The 16,072-nt window shown below is 41.7% G+C and overlaps 1 protein-coding gene across 5 annotated transcripts in view; it reads right to left on the bottom strand.

Moving 5' to 3' along the window:
* TMEM108 (transmembrane protein 108) overlaps positions 1–16,072 on the bottom strand; it is a 229,958-nt gene that overhangs the window by 17,586 nt on the left and 196,300 nt on the right. For 4 of the 5 annotated variants that reach the window (XM_042470995.1, XM_042470996.1, XM_042470998.1 and 1 more), the window contains one exon: positions 836–1,990. In XM_042470995.1, the coding sequence (XP_042326929.1) occupies positions 836–1,990 (1,155 nt within the window). Of the gene's footprint in view, positions 1–835; positions 1,991–9,287; positions 9,420–16,072 lie in introns of those variants that run through there. The other variant, XM_042470999.1, reaches the window with a different exon arrangement.

Genomic DNA, 16,072 nt, shown 5'->3' with positions numbered 1-16,072 from the left:
TGCTCTTCCCCCACCCTGTCTTACTCTGTCTATTAAACAGAAACTAAGAGTCATGAAGGAGGGGAGGGGAGGGAGAAAACAGACAGTGTGGGCAGAAGATTTTGTTTTCTTGCCGGCTACTTAGGGCTTTTCATGGCCAAATAATGTAATAGTGCTAGTCATCTGCAGCTGCACCTCAGAAGTTCATAATGGCAGACATACCCTGGAAAGAGATCTCTGAATTACATCTGCAAGTGGTGTTATATGGACACAATCCAATAAGGGACCAAGGACATGAGGGAATGCAGCACTTGCTAACCTTTCAGTTATAATTTATAGCCTCACTGTTGTTGGGAATAGCTGTTTTATCGAACTAGTAGGGAAAAACACAGAATTCTTAGCACTAAGTTCTTCAATAATCAGGCACTTAGGTGTTCCTCAAGTGAAAGTTACCCTGATTCTTGTATTATGTATACCTAATATACAGAGCACATCCTCACATCACAATAACAGATGTTAGCCATGGTTTGTTGCTTAAGCCATGAACTGCATGGCAGAGGAACAACAAATCTTTGGCTTCTATTCATCATGTATGGTTTGCTTCAGGTCTGTTTCTCCCATGCCCCTTTTGTCAACTTTTTGCTTCAGGATTAACAGCTGGAGAAACAAGACAAGGACAAGCCACAGTTTCAATAAACCAGAATTGGTTACTTAAAAACAATCCACAGGTTCAGGTGGTAGTTTGTGGCTTGTTAGCACAGGGATCAAGTCGGATTTAAGCAAGCCATGTCTTCTTGTGAAGTGAAAGCAAAATCATAACTATCGGGGGGAGAGGGGAAACAGACATTTAACTTACAGCATGATGATACAGGTACACTGATGGCCAAGATGATCCATGCTATATCCACTTTGCTGAGACAAATGGTTGTCCTGTGTTGGGGCTTGTCCCCTTCTGTGACATGAGAAATGTTTCCAGGCATACCAGGCTTTCGTGTTCCAGCTGGCACTAGTCTGTTCAGGAAATTTCCTGTTGCCGTGGCAGGAGAACTTGGCAGCCATGTGGAGGGCTCCGTGGAGAGTTCATTGTCTGGAAAGCTGGTGTTGTGTCCAGAAGGATTTAGTGTGATAGGTGTCCCATGGCTGGGGCTTCCTGTTGTATAGAATGAGGAAACATTTGCATCTATGCCAGTTTGACCAGAATGACCAAATGTTGTTCCAGTGGTGGTTTTTGTTGTTGTTGCGGCTGCTACAGTTGCTGCTGTAGTAGTACCCCCAGGACTAGCCCAAAAGGGTGCCTGGTTTGTACTTGGGCTTGAGATGACCCAAGAGTTATTTTTGTTCAGAATATCCCATATGCCATACCGTGGGGTTTTGAAAGGCACTGTCACCCTTTCAGGAGTAGTTGAAGGGCCAGCCACTGGGACAGTGTGATTTGTTTCTTGTGTAACCAGTTTGGACGAATTCCCCTTCTCTGTTTTGCTAAGGCTTTCCAAGATATCACTGTGGAAAGAAGCAATCGAGTCTGTGGTTTTTACCAGCATAGTGCTATTATGACTGCTCTGAGCTGTAGGTTGAGGCAGAAATGGATGATTTGTAGGCCAGTTCCTCGTGGTAGAAGAATGAAGTTCTGTTTTTAGATAAGGCTCTGTAAATTCTGTCGAATTCTCATGGATAATTTGAAACGTTTTCCCTTTGGGGTGAGTCTTTCCAGAAAACAAAACACTCTGGTTGTATAGGTGATGAGGTCCTTTGTTGCCAACAGGATGGCTGCTGGTTGATCTCTTCTGGCCAACAGGAGAAGCAGAAGTTTCCATTGCGCTAGTGGAATGAAAGTTCACAAGGGTTGCTGTGGGTAAAGGTTTGGCTGTGTGATGGCCTTTGTATCCAGCTGTCCCCATAGCCGAGATATTGATATTGTCTGTCAGGAGGCCTCGAGATGATCCCAAGCTGGGAGACAGTACCTGAACAGCAAACACTAGTTCTTCTGTCAGTGCCCAGATCAGTAGAATACCTGGAGAAAGACAGGTGAGAGAGAAAGTGGAGTGAAAGACAGCAAAGTATGCAGAACATTTGTAAAAACAGTGAAGAACAAGTCTTGAACAGAGGCAGGATGGCCAGTTAGATACCCCCCCCCCCCCCCAAAAAGAAATGCACTACCAAAAAAAGAGGACAAAATGAATGTGTATGCGTGCATGTATATTTATTATACTTTAAACCACGGGTTCACAACTCTGGCTCTCTAAATGTTGCTGGATCAACTTCCATGATACCTGAGCTACTGCCTATGAGGGCCATGTGCTAATGGGTTCTGGAGTCCTATCACATCTGTGAGGGCTACAAGTTGCCCATTCCTGCTTCAAATAGAAATATGGTGCATCTTACCATAATAAGGAAGACTGTCCAGTTGCTAACTGTGGATTAAAGGTGTGAAGAAGTCTCACTAAGCTGCTGGTTCTTAACAAGACAAGCTGATTTAACATACCGACAGCATACAAAGATTTTGTTAACCTCAAGCTTTTGTAGCTCCAGATGTGCTTTTTTTCCTATTGAGGTTTCCACAATGGATTTCCACAATATGTATAAAATGTCTCTGCACAAAACTAGTATTTCACCCCCTTTGTAAAGCACAGCACACACACATGTGGCAAAAGCATAAAAGGATTGATTAATTGATCAAAAAGTTGCAACACCTCATCTGGTGCTCCTAATTTTTAAGTCATGCAACAAAGCAACAGTGATTTGTGCCAAAAATATTCTCATCCACAACTAATTATGTCCCTGTTTTGTATAAGCATCAGCAAGGCCTCAACCAGGATGACCAAGAGCCTTCCTTTTCCAGGACATGTCACTCTTGAATGTCCTACATTTTGTGGTGCCTTGTCCTCCTTTGCAGTTACTGTATAGTATCTGGCCCCCCTGGCCTCAACTCTCCTTCTTAGGATTCTTTATCTTTGAACTGGAATTGGAGCAGGGAATCTTTCAAATACAAATCCTTCTCAAATAAGGAACTATCTTGTGTAATGGCAAAACAGAGGAGAATGCCTCACACACTAGCTCCCTGCATCATAGTCAATTTACTGGTATACAATATTGTATGTATTCCAGACCTCTGGTGCAGAATATAGCTTTGATTTTTTAAAATACTACAAAGGACTATAGAGATGCTTGTAAGTGACACTAGGAAACATTTAACACTCCAGATATTTCAGACTACAACACCACAATCTTTATCACTGGATGTGGATAATGGGAGCTCTAGGCAAAAAAAATCAAGAAGTCCAAGGGTTCCCCATGCTTGGCATAAGGGATGCACATCTTACTGTTATTTAACAAGGATTTCCATGCTCTTGCTTATATTTATAATTTGCTAAGGCACATTATGAGTTGGTGAACGTGTAAAGGTAAAATGTTATTAATTCCATACTAACATATCTCATTTATTGCTTCAGATAGGGGAAAGTCCCTGGGGATACCTTCTTTAAAAATTCATACAACAAACATGTGAGGTAGATTAGTCTAAGACAGAGAGTAACAAGCTCAAGGCTACGCATGACGTTCTGGTGAGTGGATAAAAGATTTGAACCTGAGTCTCCCTGGTAACAAGTTTCACATTCAATCCACTTTGACACGCTGACTCACCAAACTAAGTCAAACCGCATACAGAATAAAGACGGACTTGCATATGGGAAAATACTGACTGCAGTTAATCAGGTCAGGACAGACATCTGATTACCAGTTGTAGGCAAGATTCAGAACTGTAGCAGTTTTATCTGTCTCCTAACCACCAGAATCCACATTTCCATACATAAGCAAATCAGAACTGTAGCAATAGATGTATGGATTATGTTCCACAGTTTATATTTATAGCTTTTTTTGGATTTTTAAAATAAGGCACTGGCTATGCTTAAGCACATGGTATCTATAACTATGAAAAAGCCTACTGCCAGAAAAAAAGTGGCACCTTAAAACTAGCACATTAAGTACATATTGCTACATGCTTTTGTATATTGTCATATGCTTTTTGTAGTCTCTCATGACAATCATGTTATTAAGAGTAGCCATTCCCAAACATCTGTTGCTTAGCATGAACAGTCTGGTGCAAGATGAGCATATAGTAGGATCTTTTAAAAAACAAAACCCAAACTGTTTTATCCGGATTCAGCCTGCAAGAGACACAACAGAACCTCTTGATTAACTACAATACAGTAGTCTCTCATTCTAAAAGCCCCTTGAAGTTGTTTCACACTGGAACGTCCCCATTAAGGTGCATGACAGTGTCCTGAAAACTGGCACTGATGCTTATTTTGAATTCTGAGTACTTGGAAAGACTTTTGCTTACTGTACAGGATGAAAATACATCTTTGGACTGCACAACACTGTCTGTACCACCTGAGAGTGTAAAGGTAATCTATCCTCATTCCAGATTCAAAGCTCGGAAAAGTTACTCTTTGGACTACAACTCCCAGAATCCCCAATGGCCATGCTGACAAGGGATTTGGAATAACTTTTCAAAATTCTCCCCCAGATTATAGCATATAAGAGACAGACAAACCAGAGGTAAATGCAGGACAAGGAATACCATTAGTTAAAGCACATCCAGATGGCTCAAGCAAATGAGAGGCGTCATGCATGACAGTGGAAGGCAAAAGGCGAACAAACCATACGGTCAAGCTAGAGGGAAAATTCCTTCACACTGAAGCAATCAGTTATCATCTGAGCATGAAAGCACATCACATCTGCTGAGCATCCTCCAATGGAAAGTTTCCTGAGTTCTGCAACACATACGCACTGACCGAAACTGGATCTCCATTCACTGTGGTTACTGAGAGGTGGCAAGAAGAAGGAGTTCTAAAATCTTAACAAAATATTTGACTACCTAATCCTGAGAAGTTACAATGCTGTAGTATCCATTTCCCACAAAAGATAAAGGATGCTTTAAGGGCTGCTTTTTGCATTCCTCCAGTTGAGTTGGCCTACCAGAACGGGGGAGACAAGAGTTACAGTCCATTACATCTGGAGGGTGACAGGATGGGGAAGGCTGCTTTGGAGAGCTTCTGCAGAACTATTTAACATCATCTGTCAAGGTCTTTTCAGGACACATTTCCCTTCAGACCACTGGTTTATTGTCACCACAAAGCAGCTCCTCCACTGTTATGAGGGGTAACAGTGGCAGCTGTCCAATGCTATCTCACCAAACTTGTGGTTCAGAAAACATTCATATTAGTATTCAAAGAGGGCATAGTATACCCAGTAATGGAAGGTGGGGTATTAACAATAAAATATAAAAAGAACAACATTGTTGTTTTTTAAAATCAAGAAGTATTTTTATACTTATACTCACATATCACAACTTTTCACTACTAAGGGAAACATTTGATTTTATAATAGTTTAAATCTAGATTTCTCCATTTGTAGAACAGACCTATTGAAATCAATGAAACAAAAGTGACTCATGACAAGCTTATGTCATAATAATTTCAATGAGCCTACTTGATAAGTAAGTTTGAATTCATATTTGGACTGTAGATGGTGCTGAAGGAATGTAGTCAGTTCTCAATAGTTAAAGCTGTATTTCTAATATGAAATCTCAAACAGGACAAATATAACTTTTTTACATATCCTAATTGTAGTGCCAACATGGCATAGTGGTTTTGAGTGTTGGTCTATGACTCTGGAGACCAAGATTTGATTTCCTGCTCAGTTATGAAATTCACTGACTAACCTTGAGCAAATCACATGCTCACAGCCTCAGTGGAAGGCAATGCCAAATCTCTGAACAAATCTTGCCAAGAAAATCCCATGATAGGATTGCTTTAGGGTCACCATAAGTCATAAACACCTTGAAGGAATACAACAACAACAAACTGTAGTGACTCAGAAACACAATTTATCAATTTCAATAAGATAGTCCAAATAAATATATGAATATTAGAGCCTTTATTAAAAATTATGAGTTTCATCCAGTCATCAGTCATGAGAAGCAGCGAGATTAAATATTGTACATACTCTGCTACAGTCTTTGGTCACTGAGGTGATAATTTCTCCTCTTCATGATCTTATGTCAGTCATAAGGGAGTGTCCAAAATGGAAATTATGAGTTAAGGCTAGCATTCTCCCTCTTCTAAAATATTTATTAAATTCAAAAATGGAAATGTCTGAAGAGAGCTAGTCCTCACTTTATTACTGGAAGCACAAAAACCTAACTAGACAGTAGTACCAGTAATGCCTGCTTTTCACTTATCTTTCTCATTCATGTATAAAGCCTGTGACCCATTGAAATCAATGGCACTATGTGTGTTTATTTTTAAGAGCAAAAGGATGAATGGAAGAGGAGCTTAAACTTCCTCCACTTCAAAACCATGAGGTCAACTAAACTCCATTTTTCCTCCACTCTAAACCCTAATTCAATATCAGAGATCAGACAGTCTGAAAAGAAAAAATAAAGTCTGGCTGCCAGATTACTGAAAAGAAAGGCAGGGAACAGAGGCAATTTATGATGGATCCACAACTCTCACCATTACTTATCAATGGCTGTGCTGGCCAGGACTGGATCTGGAGCAGCACAAGCCCATCTCTGATTCAGGTTTATGGTGCCTATACGCAGCACTAAGCAAAACCCCTTATCCAATGTTGCATGTCCACCCAACCACAGATAAATTTTCCCATTATGTGTCAGACACATAGATGGAGTGCTTGGGCATCAATGTGTGTGGTTTACAGAGCAATTGTGCTAACAATCAGGGATCAGAGCACATATGGTTCAAAACATTTAAACATGGCATTTACAGAATGGAGAATCTCCACAGTAACAGCTTGCTGTGGGTATTGTGTATGTGGGGAGTCCTAGAAATAGACACCATTACATCAACTTTAGACTATTGTGTTACACAGAGCTTTACCCAACCCTTCAGCTTACATCATTAAGTTGACTAGTCAAGCAGATTTTTTTTTGGCAGCTTATCAAAGTGTCCCATTCCAATATCATTGAAATATTGGGGGTACTTCCCACCAGTTCTGCCAGGCTTGATGACATAAGACTCAATGGTGGGTGTTTTTTGAACCTGATTATATAGGCATTTTTCATGATGAATAGTTATGAACAAAGGGTTTGGTCTAGCATTCCAAAGTCAAGAGTCCTTTCCTCTATCTCTTTATGTGACACCCCTCTGCCCAGTCTCAGACACGATGGCAGGATATACACAATCTCTTTGATCAGCGGTGCTTGAAAAATGGTGCTGCTGTAGAAAGTCGAAACTGATTTTTCTGCTTAGACCTACTGACCCAACCACTATCTTCATTTAGTTGTCCCAGACTAAGAAAAGAGGCTATTTTGTCTGGAGCCTCATCAGATTACAGTAACATTGGTTCACACTGGTTATGTATGATGGAAAATGATACAAATATGGAGGGTGCCAGTTTGCGAGAAACCTTCACAGGAAATGACAGAGAACAATACATTTGTAACAGCTGTTTAAGGCAAATGAAAAATAACCTTTGTATATTGAGGTTGCTAGGCTATGGGAGTAAGCAATCGCTGAATTCAATGGGACCAATGTCCAAACAGACATTATTAGATTGCACTATGAAATAACTGAGTGCAGTCTTATGTAACCTCTTTTAAATGTAGATGGTGCTGCAAGAGTTCAAAATGGGAGGCGGTTTTGTCCCTATGAAATCCTATTATCAGTTAATGGCAATCTCAGAGCCCATTTATATGGTTGTTTCTGAAGTAGCTGGCAGACATGATATGGCTTTCCCATGGGATGTTCATGTGGAGATCATTTCTGTGAAATGGGCCACATGTGACTTTCAGCCTGCTCCACAAATCTCATAACATTAGTTTAACACACCATTTGGGTTTCTTTTCTTGGTAAGGTGATTTTGGAGGCTTTTGTGGGGGGGGGGCTACTATCTGTATGTGACAATGCAGTGATTCACTGTGGATGCCACCTCCTCAGAAATAAGTGTATGGATAAACCCTCTGTTAATGATAAAAGTAATAAGGGAAAATATCTATTTTCCAAAACAATGCCTTTCGTGAGCATTTCCCACTCCCACTGCTTTCACAGTTACTTCACTGCCGTACAATCAAAGTGCCTCAGATTAAACACAAAGACGGTTTGCTGGGGAAATGCAGACAGTGACAAGATTAAACTAATTATTTTCCGGTGAATGCCATCAGCCTCCTCATTTCTTTGCAAGCTTTTGTCCTCACAATACCCTGCACCAGGCTTGGGAGACTTCATTCAATCATTTATTTCTTCTATTGAAAAATAGTACACCCTTATAACACCCCCCTCCCTCCCTTCATGTGGGGCTGAGCATGGAAGGTTGCCTGATCATATTTCACAGCTTGCAGTTTGGTGGAATTCAAAGACACAGCCGTGTTAAGTCTGTAGAATCAGTATGTAGAGAGATCTCTCTACTTTCTCGCGTGCTGTTTAGGAAGCCAGCTTTCATGAGTCAAAGGCTGGGGGGTAAAACCCCACTGAACCTTAGCAAACCTAAGGAGGAGAGCCAGTGTGGCGTAGTGGTTTGAGCATTGGACTACGACTCTGGAGACCAGGATTTGATTCTCAGCTTGGCCATGAAACCTATTGGGTGCCCTTGGGCAAGTCACACTCTCTCAGCCACAGGAGAAGGCAATGGCAAACCTCTTCTAACCAACCTTGCCAAGCAAACCCCATGATAGGTTTGTCTTAGGGTCGCCATAAGTCAGGAACAACTTGAAGACACACAACACACCCAAACAAGACTGGTTTGGTCAAGTCCTCTCCTCACAGGAACCTCTTATTTGGGGGACTGAGAGTTCCTGCATGGCAGGGGGTTGGACTGGATGGCCCTTGTGGTCTCTTCTAACTATGATTCTATGAAAGGGAGACAGATACACAAGCTTAGGCTTCAAGGAAGGAGGGCAACATCTTTCTCCATCTTAAGCTACAAAGAGGGCAACATCTTGTGCTCCAACACTTGCTCTTTTGGGCAAGTTTTAGGAAAACACCCCTCCCCAAGCCCTGTTGCTAAAAGAATATATATATATATGTATATATATATATATATATATATATAGGAGAACCAGTCCCAAATCTACCAAGAAATGCCATTTGGGTTTGCAGAGCCTTAAGGAACAATGGAGAGCGGAAAGAAGTGCATTTATTAACATGAAAAAGCAAGGCATGGCAGTTTTCTTCCCCCTTTCATTCATTCATTCATTCTGAGGGGCTCCCTGGAAGAAAGCAAGGCATCTGTGGGGAGGAAGGAACTGCTTCCTAAGCACTAGCTGCATCCAGGTAAAATATCCCACTCACCTGAAAATATCATTTGGACTTGCCAGCAGACATCTCTTAGCTGCTCACAGCAGGCTGGGGGCGGCGGGGAGGGGGCTGTTATGCCATAGCAGCCAAGGAGAAGCCAAGCATTGCAACCTCCTTCCAGGAGAGTCTGCCTAAGAATGAATGCCTGGGATGCAGAGAATGGCTGGGAGGACCGCTGCGCATGCGCCTCTGGCAGGATGGAACGCGCGCTCCCGCGCCTTTGTGAAGGAGTCAGAGGAAAGGGTTTTTAGAGAGTGAGGCTAAAGCGCCTTGGGAGTTAAGCAACCCCCTTTTTATGTGCTCCCTCATAAGATAGGCTCCTCCTTTGTGTTGCTTGGCTCATTCTCTCTCTCTATTTCCCCCTCCCTAAACTACAAAGCCCAGCATTCCACAAGAGGCAGCCAACTTGCCAAGGCACTAAAAGTGGAAAGCACTCATATTTGGGGCTTTTATGTTTGCAGCTTTGCTTATTCACAGATTTTATTACTATGTTCTCTCTAGGGATATCTAGGTCCTCCAGTGCAACTCTATGGTCAACTTCAACCACCGAAGGGCCTAGAGATTCCTAGAGAGAACACTCCACTAGGCCTTTGTAGCTCCTCCAGCGCAACTCTATGGTCAATGTCTGACAGATGTTGACCACAGAGTTGCACTGGAGGATCTAGAGATTCCTAGAGAGGTTCTCTCATATAAAAACAGTGTTTTTGTTATTTGCAGTTTTTCCATATTCACAGGGGTCCTGTGCCCCTAACCCCAGCAAGTGTAGTAGCGCTATACTGGTGTTGCTTGGTTTTTTGTGTGTCCACATTACCACATTACACACTTATAGTAGTGCTATTACACTTTCATTGCTCTGGCTGCCTACTGTTGCATTTTGGGGTTTGTAATTCATTGAGGGCTAAGAGATCTCTGACTGAATATTCTAAGTTCCCCTCCCTCAACTGCAAATCCCAGAATGCAATTGGAGGTATCCGGAGCAGTTAAAGTGGAATAGCAGTGCTATGAGAGTGCAGTGTGATAATAGTGTTATAGTGCTATTGTTCCACTATATCTGCTACAGAATGCTTCCTCCAGAATTCTGGGCTTTGCCGTTTACTCAGGGTGACCGACCAGCTGTCCTCACTGCAAAGGAGGACATTAAAGAAAAGCAGAGGACCTGACCATAGAAAAGCTAGAAACACTCATGTAAATGTAAATTCCATGCTTCTTAGTTGTGCTCAAAATGGAGGACATTTTGGAATTCCTCCTGGACAGAAAATTGAGATGTAGCAGGGCATGTCTTGATAAAGGAGGACATCTGGTCACCCTGCATTACTGAAACCTAGGGGCAATCTGGCTGAGAATCTTAAATGTCCCTCCCTAAACTACAAATCCCATGATTCCACAGGAGGCAACCATAGCACTAAAAGTGGAATAATAGTGCTATAATAGCTCGGTGGTGTGTGTATGTGAGCAGTGGGTGGGAATTCCCACCTTTTCTTGCTCAAGATGCACTTGAGGGTGCAGAGTCACACACACTACACTGTTATAGCGCTATTGTTCTTCTTTAACTTCAACGGCTTTCTCCTGGGGAATCCTGGGATTTGTAGTTTAGGGAGCAGCTTTTAGAATTCTCAGCCAGAGAGCTCTCAGGCTTCAATAAACCACAAACCCCTGAATTCTACAGGAGGCAGCAGCAGTACCTAAAGTGGAATAATAGCACTACAGTATAACAGTGTAGTGATCTCTATTTATATAGAGAGAAGATTCCTTGATGGAAATGGAGCATTGGCTTCATCATGGTGACATGTCCTCCTGGGTTTGCCTTCTTTCTTATATTCAAAGCAGATTGTTCCCGCTCTGATGGGTGGTTTGGTGCCATGCGTCTAGATTTTATCCATGGGGAGTTTTGATCTGTGTACTTGGTTGCTCTCCAGTAAACTGAAGATCACATTTTGGGAAAGGCAAAATTAAACAGTGTTTGCCGCTCACTCTTTTTCTCTCTGGTTCCATCCTTTAAAGTGCTCCAAGAGACATGCTTGCCCCAGTCGGTGGGAAATGCCCTGCCACAATGTTTGAAGTCTCCTCAATTCCAGACAAAAGACTCTCAGCCTTTGACCTTCAAGATATTTGTGACTTCACATCCCAGATTCCCCAACTATTGGCCATGCTGGCTGGAACCAAATGTGAAGAACCACTGTCCTACAAGATGGGTGAGGAACATGCTGCCCTTCAGGTATTGTCCAACTACAAGTCCCATCATCTTTCACCACTGGCCAAACTGGGTGGGGCTGATAGTAAACGGAATCCATCCACATCTGGAAGGTAGCAGGATCTCCAGTTGCATCTCAGAAGGTGTTATTCTCACCATTGGTGTCTTTATTTTTGTTTATATATATGCCAACTTTCTCCTCTATAAGGACCCAAGGCAGGTTACAAAAGAATCAAGTAGAGTTGGGGAACCTTTGCTCCTCCAAATGTTTTCAACTACAATGCCTTTAACCCCTTGCTATTGGCCATGTTGGGAGTCAAAATCCGAAACATCTGGAAGGTGTGACATGTACGCCATCCCTGGCATTAGAATTAGATTAGGAAAGGAAAGGCCACAGTTCAAACTTTTATTTTAGCCTCAGCTTTGAAACTGGGGGACTATGACTAGTCTCAGACTAGCCTACCTTACAGAGTTGTTCTAAGTATACTAAGTATACTACACAGAGACCTATGCATGAGCTCTTTGGAAAAAGTAAGAATTTTGTTGTTATGCTGATGTTTAAAATAAGTAACCATCAGATTCGTGCAAGTTGTCCCTCCCCTTTTTTTCTTTTCATTTTCTTCATTGCGTTGCTCTAAATGTATGGAAAATTCAAAATTAGGTTAAAAGGAAAATTAACTGTGTAGAGTAACATTGAAAGCAGATGTGTTCAGAATAAATGGAGTAGAAGGAGCTTTGGATAAACAAAGAAAGTCCACTAAACAGTAGTTTACAGTGGAATCTTATGCATTTCTGTGACATCAGAAATAAGTCCCACAGATCCCAGTGTGGTGTGCTGGAACGCAGTCTTACCCATGTATTTGAGAGTAAGCTCAACTGAACTCAATGGGAGTCATATCTAAGCAGACACAACCCAATACTGTACTAAGTTAAGTTCCCTTGACCCAATTCTTTTCTGAGGTCTTAAAGCTATAACAGATTGGGGCCAATATATACCTAATAATACACACAGTATTGTGCTTTTTCTCTCATTTCGGAAGCCACCAGGCACGATGCTACCACTCTCATTTTGTTAGAATCAGAGTAGCACACATATACTTTCCTCCAAACTGGGACATATAGGCAAAGTGAAGTGACCTAACAAAACAATGCATGTCTAATGTGCTATGAAAAAATGTGTTGAGAAATGTTTTTCTCAAACATTTGAAAAGATAGGCCTAGCTAATTATCTGACGGAAAGGGAAAGCCTCTATCATTTCTTGTTAGCCTTAATGACATCGGAATGGTCTTCTCTTCCTAGCTCATTATAAGATTAAGATGTCTTGATGGTAGGGGTAAAAAAAGAGGACATTGTGCAGCATTTTCTTCCTAGCTATAGGTTCCAGAGCCACATTTCTCAAACTTCCATGCTCTGATAAATTCTCTCCGAAGTCACACAATTACTGAGTTGAAAGACACCCCAAGTGTCAACTAGTTCAATCCCTTGTCAGTGCTGGAATCTACAGCTGAAACTTTCGTGACAATTGTCCATTGCTCTAAAAACAGAGCCCACCACTTTCTGAGATAGTCTAGTCCACTATTGAACAGTTTTTACCATCAGAAAGGTCTTCCTAATATTTTGTCAGAATCCCCTTTTTGTCATATCAAACCATTGGTTAAAGTAGATTCTGGAGCAGCAGGAATCAAACGCGCTCACTTAACACCCCTTCAGTTATTTAGAAATGGCTATCATACTACCTTTCCAGCTTTTCCCTGCTATACATCTAGTTCCCTCAAGTGTTTCTCATAGGACTTGGTTTCCAGGCCCTTTATCATCCTGATGGCATTCTTCTGGACATGTTCCAGCTTGTCAATAGTTTTTTAAAAATGTGGTGCCCATAACTAAATAACACTCTGGCTGTGGTTTAACCAAAACAAAACAAAACAAAAGAGTGAAGCTAGTACTTCCTTGATCTGGGCAGTATAGCTCTGTTGATGGCCAAGAACTGCATTGGCCTTTTCTGGCAGTGTTTCACACTGCTGACTCAAACAGTCTACTTAGGCCTCAATACAACATTCGCTCAGTGTAGTGTAAAGCCACATGCAGGCCTATGTTTCAATGAGCCAGATACCCTTTCTCCCATTTACTGAAAAGCCCCTAAAGTCCCCCTATACGGCCCTACAGATTCCCAGCATATCTCAGCGTCAATGTCATAATTTTGCATCTAGTTACGGGGACAAAGCCAGACACTTCTTTGAGCCTGCCTGCTTGCTATAAAGTTATATTTACTCTTATCTATTTTATTGTTTCTATGTACAGTGCTGTGCAAATCTACAGCACTATATAAATAAAGCATAATAATAAAGAATGGAGTGGCCATATGGGGCAGTTCCAGGGGCTTTTCAGTACATTGGGGTGGTGTCTTCCAGTGCTGGAGAAGGACGGCATATCAACCCCCACAGCACCCAAAAACATGCATAAGGAAAACTTATGTGTGCATATGTTCCCAATAGAATGCATAGCTTAGTATCATAATTCATCTTGTGGCATTTGAAGAATCTGATTCAGAGCAGTTAGACCAAGAACAGCCTATTACTCCAAAAGACAGTTGAGCTACAAAGCCTAAGCAACAAACAAGCTTAATTTAATTTATATACTGCTTCATACCGCCTAAGCAGTGTCTAAGCAGTTTACAACTGTAAGCTAAACAAAGAGCAGACCTAGGCAATACAGACCTTATGGATGATAAGTCTACACTTTAGCCAGAGCCAACAGATGCTGAAGGGAGGCTTTCCCCAATGTGGTGCACTCCAAATAATTTTGGGCTGCAACTCCCAACATTCGTGATCATTGACTGTGCTGGCTAAGGCAGAAGAGAGTTGAAGTTCAAAACATCTGGAAGGGACCAGATTAGAGAAGGCAGGTTAACTGGCATAACCCACCGAGGTGCAATTCTGCTGTAACAAGAAGTAGCAAGACATACCAGGAATGGTGAGATGGGTTCTCTTTTGTTCAAATATTGCTTCTGCTAAAAAATTATGGCCTTTGACGAAACACCATTCTTTCTGCATTATGGGGGGATGATATCTGCCTTACAGTATTGTGGTTGCTTTGTGTTTGCACACATTGTGTTTAGCAGTATTTATGTATCTTTCCTTCCATGAGTTGAAGGGGTATTCAAGGCTGTTTTCCCTTTTCTCCCTTTAATCCTCATAACAATTTAGGTTGAGCAAGAGTGTGTGACTGGCCAAGGTCCTCCCAAGAATTTCAAGACTTAGTGGGGACTAGAACCTGGATCTCTGGAGTCCAAGTTCAGTACACTGACCATTGCATCATATTGTCTCTTCTTGCAATAAGAATTACTGAGGTAATACACATGCTTCATGAAGTACTCTGTTAATACCAAATATGATGTTGCTATAGGATGTTAGAAATTAGACAAAATAGGAGTTCCTGTAAATTTCTGCAGAAATTCATCAAATAAGGAGTACAGTCAGCCCTCTGTATCCACAGATTATGCATCCATGGATTCAACTACCCATGGCTTGAAAGCATTTTTAAAAAATGTATAAAAAGCAAACCTTCACTTTGCCATTTTATATAAGGGGCACTATTTTTACTACCCCATTGTATATAATGAGACTTGAGCATCCTCAGATTTTGTATCCACAGGGTGCAGTGCCTGGAACCAAACCCCAGTGGATACCAAGGATCCTTGGTACCTACATCTGCTGTAGATAGGTACACACACACACACACACACACACACACAGAGAGAGAGAGACAGACAGACAGACAGACAGACAGACAGACAGACAGACAGACAAACAAAGAGAGAGAGTGCACTTGCCCATATTAGATTATCTGTAAACAATCTCATACAGCTTTCAAAAATGGAAAAGATTCTTCTTAATCCAGGGTGGGTAGATATGGAGTAATGTTCTTGCATATGTGAATCACTCGGATTTCTTTGTTAAAATAACTCGTTCTCTTTTCTGATTTTCCACTGCATATCCCATTCTGTTTTCCAGCTATTATTTGGCAGCTTTTCTGTTGGCAGGATGCTGTTGCCAAGGGAGATAGAAAGATGTGCAGCTGTTTCCCCCCATCCCTTCTTTCTTTCACCATCACTTAGATTTGCCATTGCTATTTACCTGACTGTGTGACCTTTAGCTGCCAAGAGTTCCACTCTTAATGCTCTATGGCACTTGGGAGGAATTGTGTGACAGTGGTGTAAATGGCTCTTCAGCGTGGCTAAAGCAAGATCTTGTCAGATCAGGGATACTATCTCCAGTCACAAAGGCTGATGGCAGATTATAGTAATAACAGAATGTGTGTGTGTGTGGGGGGGGAGTGGACTAAACTAGAATCTTTTCCATTTTAGGAAGGTGTTTGGGATTGTTTACAGATAATCTAATATGGTCAATTGCTAAGCGAAGAATAATATAGGGAACAGGAGGTTGAAAGCAAGGTCAGGCAACAGCAACAGCTGACGGCTCCCATTTCAATGGGGCACTGAATCCATTCCAAGTGTTGGGGAATTTTGAGAGATATCCAAGGTACTGAACCTATTTTAGGGATAGGATTTGGCACCTTGGATAGCTACTT

This window comes from Sceloporus undulatus, chromosome 6, assembly GCF_019175285.1.
Source record: "Sceloporus undulatus isolate JIND9_A2432 ecotype Alabama chromosome 6, SceUnd_v1.1, whole genome shotgun sequence".
Classification (NCBI taxonomy): Eukaryota; Metazoa; Chordata; class Lepidosauria; order Squamata; family Phrynosomatidae; genus Sceloporus; species Sceloporus undulatus.
This window is presented reverse-complemented; position numbering and strand designations above follow the sequence as displayed.